The sequence below is a fragment of the Anoplophora glabripennis genome, unplaced genomic scaffold (genome assembly GCF_000390285.2).
Source record: "Anoplophora glabripennis isolate ALB-LARVAE unplaced genomic scaffold, Agla_2.0 scaffold644, whole genome shotgun sequence".
In the NCBI taxonomy this organism is placed as follows: domain Eukaryota; kingdom Metazoa; phylum Arthropoda; class Insecta; order Coleoptera; family Cerambycidae; genus Anoplophora; species Anoplophora glabripennis.
The window spans coordinates 73,330-81,364 of NW_019417930.1; the positions used below are offsets into that span (position 1 = coordinate 73,330).

The following is an 8,035-nucleotide window of genomic DNA, read 5'->3' on the forward strand; positions in this document are numbered from 1 at the left end:
CTTTAATTAAATTTCTGTTAGCAATAAAAAAATCGTAATTAATAAAACATTACATTACTTTATTCAACATGCTCTTTATTTTACCAGATTTATTTACTGTTAAATTTAATATTGCCCTTCCCATAACTTCTTAACTATTGAGATTTGGACAGTGTATAATGCAATTTCGATATAAAATTGTCCAAGGAATACGACTTTAAGTTATTGCCATCGTGTCACGGTGCTGTATAAATATAAATATAAATTCTCACTTTAGCACGCACGCGATTGGTTCGAATATTCATTTACAACTAATCGCGTGCGTGCTAGAGTGAGACAGCAAATACTGAGATATTGTCTGTCTCTCTCGCACACTCAGCTACATTTTTCGCAATGGCATGCTACCTCCAGTAGTATATGCTCGAAGGGCCGTAACCTCAAAAATTTACATGATTTTTTGCAATGAATAATATATTAAAATGTCGCCAAACTGTTTTGTATTTCCAAAGATTATATTCAAACCGAAACATTTTAAAGTTAAGGGAACGCGGCATGTTTCACGATATTTTTCCAGACAACGCAGCGTAAGTAAAGGAAATCGTTAAGGGTTGTATTTAAATTTGCATTTATCTTAGAAATTCAGTGACCGACATATTAAACGCTGCAACCAGGACAGTCTATGCAGGTTTTGATCCTACTGCAGATAGTTTACATGTGGGGAATTTACTAGTTCTCAATAATTTGTTGCATTGGCAAAGGAGCGGACATCAATGCATAGCCCTGGTATGTAACGTAGGACTTGGAAGTATTCAGTTTTATTATCCAGACTAGTAATTTTAGATAGGAGGCGCCACCGCAAAAATTGGCGATCCCAGTGGGAAGAACACGGAGAGAGAAGTGCTTTCAAAAAGTTTCATAGACGATAATGTTCGGGGAATATGCGAGAACATAAGAACAGTATTTTCCAATCACAAGAAATATATTTGGAACGATGAGGATCCGCTGTTACTGCCAATGTATGTAATAATTGTATTAGCCTTGTTTAGTTTATTTTAAATTAATAGGTTTAAAAAACGTATTAAACAGAAGTTGCTTTTGACAAGTTATATGTGTGATTTAACTTCAGAGTTGTTAATAATGAAGAGTGGTACTCGAATATTAGTGCCGTTGAGTTAATTGGTGGTGCAGGAAGGCACATGCGGATGGGCACATTACTTTCTAGGACCAGCGTTCAAAGTAGGCTGAATTCGTCCGTTGGAATGAGCTTTACGGAGTTCAGTTATCAGTTATTCCAAGCTTACGACTGGTTGCATTTATTTAAACAATACAAGTGTATGTTCCAGGTACTCTTCAATGTAAATAAATGACATTTTAAATTGCTATTAACATTTTTTTAGATCGGCGGAAACGATCAGATGGGAAATATAGTTTCTGGCCATGAATTGATAAGCAAAGCTTGTAAAAAACCAGTGTACGGTACGTTATCAACGTTTTCAGCATTAGACGTGTAGTATAAAGCATTTTCTCATAGGTTTAACAGTTCCTTTAGTAACAACGGAAATAGGGGACAAATTCGGCAAGACGGCGGGCAACGCCGTGTGGCTGGCGCCTGAAAAAACTTCCACATTCACGTTCTACCAGTTCTGGATGCGGCAGCCGGACTCGGAAGTAGAAAAATTCCTAAAACTATTCACTTTCGACAAAATCGGCAGCATTTCGGACCTCATGAGGCGGCATCGGGAGAAACCTGAACTGAGATTGCCCCAAAAGAGACTAGCGGAGCAGGTTACGTTGCTCGTCCACGGAGGCGAGGGTCTAAAGAAGGCGCAAGAGGCGACGTTGGCACTGTACGAGGGCAGCGTCACGGCCTTGGGGCAAATGAATACAGAGGATATCGCGCAGTTATTCTCGGGGGCTACAATTGTGAACGTGATGCCAGAAGCGGGGCAAGACGTGCTTGAATTGGCTATGAAAGCGGGATGTTTCCCGAGTAAAGGTAGTTTGATGCGTTTTTTTTTAAGCAGTAAGTTGATTTTTAATTTTTTTCAGACGATGCTATTAGGATCATCTCAGCGGGAGGGTTTTATATAAATCAACAGAAGGTGAACAATCCTAGCGAAGTTTTAAACCTCGGTGTTCATAGGTTAAGGAATAACGTTACGTTGCTTAGAGTAGGCAAGAGGAATTATTATATCGTGAAGTGGCTAAAGTGATTATTAAAGAATGATTTGTAAACTCGTTTTTATTTTCTAAAACTTTCAATTTTGAAAAAATTTCAAATGAACAATTATATAAAAGTCTTTTTCCAGACTCTGAATAGCGGATACCGCTAAATAACGGACAATTTTGCTGTTACGGGAATTTATATTTTTTTTAATATTCTCGATGTAGTATCCACCGACTTGTCTTCCGACCGCGTTGATCATAATATTTTAATAAAAAAACTGAACTAGTTGGTTTTAGTGAAAGCGTTACAACACTCATCAATCCGACTACTTTTTAGCTACATAGGGGGTTCCCCAGGGATCAGATGTAGAGCCATTATTGTTTTTTTTTCATAAAGGTATACCTTCAGTTATTCCGTTCTTAAAAGGGCTCTATAGCAAAGAGGCAACCAGCAATACATTTTTATAGATTTTATTACACAGTTTGTCTAAATGTGAATTAATGCACAAATAACAGACGCAGACTTTCAATAAAATGGAATTAGTTTGAAACTCAAATTATTTTTTGTTATAAAGAAATTTGCAAATTTGAACAAACGACATCATAAATTACAAATTCCTTTTCACCAAAAAGTAATTTGAGTTTCAAACCAAGTCCATTTGGTAGAAAATATGTATTAAAATGGAGGAAAGTCTGTTATTTGGGCATTAGTTCATATTTAGACAAACTAATAAAATTGTATTTTTGGTTGCCTATTTTCTCTTAACATTTTATAATGAATTGGTTCTAGTTCTATAGCAGGATCATATTCGATGCAAAGTAACAAATCATTGCCTGTCAAGGAATCCAGTGCCATACGCTTTTGAGGGTCTTAGAAATCGAATAATTTCTTTATACATTATGAAGGGACGAAGAGATCAGTTCCCATCTGGCACCCTTGTTCTTACAAAAATTCCTTTATTCTCATAAACTAGTTATTTTAAATGTAATTTATTATAAATCCAATTTGTTTTTTTAATTTCCACATATATACTACATTTTACCTCTGTACGCTCCACTGTTGTTTACTTGCTTTTTGGAAGCGCTCTCTGTTTTACGATCAAGCTCACCAGATTAGTATTTGACGTATAACCGACCACTTCATACACTCGATGCACCTGGGCGACTACAGCTACTACCAGAACACAGTGCATATGCAGCGGCTTTTCAGATTTTACATTGAATTTCATTTTAAATTTGAAATGGTTCACCTTACGCCTCCTAAAAATGATGACACGATTTTCCTTTGATAAAAGACAACTTTTTGCTCCACTTTGCATCGAATACGATTCTAGTATAGGATCAACTTGGGTCAAATACATGTCTGGATAGATATTCTTGTATTATTTTTTCTCCATACCGGGTATATTTGTTTAATTTATTGAAACGATTTACCCTCGTTTTTTCTGATCGGTTGGCTAAAAGGTCTTTACAATGCTCCAACAGATATAGTTTTTCCGAAGTCAATTGAAGAACCAATAACTTCAAGATATGTACCAGGCTCGGTCGCTACGCAGCAACTCGGCATTGAAATATTTGAAAAACTTATTCCCATATTTATTTAGCCATATCGATAAACAGGTCTGATCGAACTAAACGTGATAGAAATGTATTCTCTCAGTTGAAGAATGCGAGCACGGGTAAAGGAAAACGATTACAGTTGCATTGGGCTACTGGGCAATAAATCACAGCAGAGGACAAGTGGTTCATGAATTGCCCAGCAGTGCAGTGCCGCAATGCGGAATTTGGTGTGAATCAGGTAATTTTAATTTATTATAGGCACCTTCTATTAATCACTGATATTACAATTGCGAATGGGAAAAATAAGAGGGATATTTTGTTTGCTAATATTATCACAACATGGCAATTTGGGGACCTTTTGAAACGGAACAAAACGAAATTTACCATAAATATAACAAAATTGTTTGAGGACATAAATAATTAAAATATGTTGTTGGCCAAATGAACATATAATAGAAATTTTCTACACATCATATACAAATTATTGTAATTTTTTTACCTTTAGCAGAAAATTTTTTTAGGGACGTCTATGAAACTCATTAAATTTTATCAACAGACGTTTTTTTTGCATATTCAACTGACTTTGGAAGAACTATACAGTGGGACTCAAAATAAGTCGATTTAGCAGCTAAACTCACCTTAGTTCGGAAATGCTCTGTTGGTCGGTATATGGCTCTGAAATTGCAGTTTTGAAATCTTTTTTTTTTACAAAACGCCTTATGCAATTTTGCTAAAATTTGGTAAGTCGATACCACTCTATAGGACAATAAAATCCATTTCAAAATTATGAGTAATATCAATTCACTGGCGTAGAACTTGTATTCGCCTTTTGTCAACCTGTATTTCGGAAAAAGGAGGCAAAAATTATGTCCTGGAAATGTGTAGTGTCGAAAAATTGCAAATTAGCAATGTATTGAAAAATAAAAGTGAAGCAACTACCTCACATTGACAACATATGGATCAAAGTATAATTCAGAACTTTAGTCATTTACAGAAGTTTATTCGTTAAAAGACTTTTGGTATTAATCGACACTGAAGAGCTACTAGAGAAAAACATTACTGTAGGCAAAACAATATGGATTTCATTGACTTGGAAAAAATTATGTCTCTATTATTGATTGTATTACAGATTGAAGACTTTGATATTTTTTTTGCAAATTTCTGTCAATAATTTTTTGAACTTTTGATATATGAAGTTGTATTTTTAACAAAAAATTCTCCAACTGTTTTGTGTGGAATAGTTTTAACTTATTTAATATAAAAAAAAACGGAACTCAAAATCGGCTCATTTTTCGAGCAAAATGTAAGACCTTTTTCCTTAGAATTCAACATATCGACAGTAATGTACAATACTTTATTTTAATATTATCATGTTAAATAAAATGAAACAACAGTACAATCCAAACTTAACACTATTTAATGGTTCTCCATGAACATGATGAAAATAAAGCAATTTGAAATATTCAACGACTATAATAACAGCGATCTTTAATTATCTTCATCCAGTCTTACTACTTCGTGTATTTTAGACACCAGAAGGCTCACATGATCGGAATGTATGTGCATTCTATTCGTTAACTCCTCGATGATGTCGTCGATGCATACAAAATTTTCGTAATTCGTGTGTAGGAAAGTGTACAACAGTATACCTACGGGTAAGTAAAACCTACTGCTCATCAGCGACTTAAACACGTTCAAAGCTTCTTCGCTTTGGATATAGACGGTTTTGAGTTCGAAGAACCATTTGTCTCTCGTTAAGTACAGCGCTTCTAGGATATCTAAGCAAAGTGGTCTTATGCTGACTTTTATCATGCATTCCCTCTCGTATTTTGTCACAAATGTGTTTAAGTCGTCCACTTGTGTAATAACTGGTAATTTGTTGTCTAGAGTCTTGAGTATCTCCATCTCGGTACGTTTCACGGCGTTTTTACCGTATTCTTTTCCTGTTATTTTTGTTAAAAACTTCTCTATATATTGCACTTTCAAATCTTGCTCCCCCATGTACTTACTCGACATAAACACAATCGCAGCTATGACTAAGGCATTTTCACAGATCTCTTCGTTCTTTAAGTTTTTCCTTCGAATATAATCTTCAAGCGTATCGATAGACATTATAAATACATGAATATCCTGTTTAAAAGTGGTACAAGTCAATTTTATCAGTTTTATGGTTTGCTGGCAAACGAGAGGTTCTAGATAATCACCTTTTTTGTACTTCAACTCATCCACCCAGTCAGCCAGAAGTTCGTTCTCGAAATTATTTAGCTTCATTTTTATTTATATAATTTATAATATATATTTCAAAGGGCAAAATTCATTTAAAACAAAGTATAAAATAATTCAAAAAGTAATAATAAACAGTGCTGCCACTGCCAACATGTATTTATCATTATTGTTTATTGGCATGAACGTCTCGAGTTCAAAAGCGCAAGCGGCTATTGGCTGTTCCATCGAAAACGAGTTGTTTGTTTTGGAAACAGCCAATAAACTTTCTCATTTTCAAACCTATGAGCTTTGTGTTCAATGGAAGGAAAACGGAATACAGTGTTTAGTACATGTTCATAACAAATAGATGTCACTACTGTACCGTCTGTACCTGTGTAACTGTAATATACGGAGTCATTTAAATGTATTGTAGTAGTATTGATTAGCAAAACATATACATGAAGGTTGGAAAGGAAAATTTATTTCTGATAATACAGAATATAGTGATAGATTATTATATACGGAATGTTTAATCAAAATAAGGATCTACACATCGCAAATAGCAGTCGACAACACGGCAGCATTTTTTTATTCCTGGGCATTCATAATCGTTATAACATTCCTGTTTTAGGGCCGATGTACAGAAGAATTGAATTAACGAGTTATAATAATTCTGAATAATGTAGCAGTTTCCTGGTTTTTCTGAAAATGTAATCTATCAGAAATTTTTATTTTAAAATATATTTTTTTATACTTTTTTCATTGAGGCACTCTTCAGAGCGAACACACTTTTTAAATTTTGTGTACGCGCAGTTACACTTGTAGCAATTATCTTCAAAAACTACTTCGCCGTCGTTGCATATGCCTATAACGTCAATTTATAATTCTTAGCTAAATATTTAGTACATCATTCTTACCTCCGCTGGACAATTGACAATTAGAAATGGGCATACATTGCAACTTTTTTTTTCTGTCATCGCATTCGCAAAACGTACATGAGTCGTAATAATAGTAATCTCCTGAACATGTCTTGCCGTCAAGTTCTAAAAAAATAAGTAGGTAGGTAGTCGTTTGGCCTTGGAATACTTTTGTGGCCTAAGGATGGCCATTGGTTTTACCTTCTTGATAAATTAATGGGACACAAACTGTTGCATTGTTTTCTGCACAGTGACATCGGAAATTATTTCGGAATATCACTACATCTTTTACGCATTTTTCTGAAAAAAATAATTCTGTATAATCCATCATCCTTTTTTTATATATAATAGTAAAAACAAGTGAAATTTAGGAATGACAACACTAGATGGCTATACTTTCATAAAAACTTAGTCACTGGATTAAGTTAAATTTTTATATTTCAAGGTTGGCAATACAGATTTTGTCCATAGAAAATATAGTACTCCCAAATTGACGGATTGCGGTACTTTATCAATGTCTAGGAACTTGTTTCGTAGTATAAAAAATGATCGATTATAAACTAAAACTACGCTATATCTAAATATAATGGCATACATTTATATAAAGGTAAAGGTGACAGAGATTCTGTGAGAGTTTCGCCATCTTGTATTGTCAATCCTAAGTTTCCCGGGTTCTATAATATGACCAACGTTAACATTTATTTATTTTTTTGGTTGTTACAGTATTGTGAAAATGAACTATATTTGTGCTACCGAGAATTCTTTGCAAAAATTCGCTTTAGTTTAGGTTTAGAAAAAAAAGACGAAACATTTTACGTACCTAATCTATAACTAAGTGCGTTTGGTTCACATAAATATGTGCCATTCTCTAAACATTTACAGTGTCGGCATGGTTGAAACCACATTTCTCCTTCTATGCAATCTGGAAAACACAACAGGTGGTCACTTGTAAAACTTATGACGACAATCCGAGTTTTTTGGATCACCGCGTACATTTTATTTAGTAAGATCGATCTTTTTGTATATATTACAAGCCTCTTAAACCTGATAGTTTCATTGATTTATTATATTTCATATTACTTGCCTATCTCATCACTGAGCACTGTCTTCAACAAATATGTGAATACAGAGATCAACTTCAAATGCATTCGGAATAATTTTGCCATCAACTTATTTAAAATTTGGGAATATAAAAGTCGTTCAACAAC

General features: G+C 34.2%; 3 protein-coding genes across 3 annotated transcripts; 1 reads left to right on the top strand and 2 right to left on the bottom strand.

The window, feature by feature from the left end:
* The first annotated feature begins 409 nt into the window (after positions 1-409).
* LOC108908797 (tyrosine--tRNA ligase, mitochondrial) lies at positions 410-2,200 on the top strand. Its single transcript, XM_018712935.2, has 7 exons — positions 410-563; positions 615-762; positions 820-995; positions 1,106-1,322; positions 1,377-1,455; positions 1,511-1,975; positions 2,029-2,200. Exons 1-7 carry the CDS (start codon positions 442-444, stop codon positions 2,190-2,192), a joined length of 1,371 nt encoding a protein of 456 aa, XP_018568451.1. The 5' UTR covers positions 410-441; the 3' UTR covers positions 2,193-2,200.
* Positions 2,201-5,193: 2,993 nt separating this feature from the next.
* On the bottom strand, positions 5,194-5,976 carry LOC108908794. The gene has a single exon (XM_018712931.1). It carries the CDS (start codon positions 5,974-5,976, stop codon positions 5,194-5,196), a length of 783 nt encoding a protein of 260 aa, XP_018568447.1.
* A 435-nt stretch (positions 5,977-6,411) lies between these two features.
* LOC108908798 lies at positions 6,412-7,110 on the bottom strand. The gene is made up of 4 exons (XM_018712936.1): positions 7,029-7,110; positions 6,828-6,953; positions 6,665-6,775; positions 6,412-6,612 (listed from the first exon to the last, which is right to left on the bottom strand). The coding sequence occupies exons 2-4, from the start codon at positions 6,859-6,861 to the stop codon at positions 6,440-6,442; spliced, it is 318 nt and encodes a 105-aa protein (XP_018568452.1). The 5' UTR covers positions 6,862-6,953; positions 7,029-7,110; the 3' UTR covers positions 6,412-6,439.
* Between the last annotated feature and the right edge of the window lie 925 nt (positions 7,111-8,035).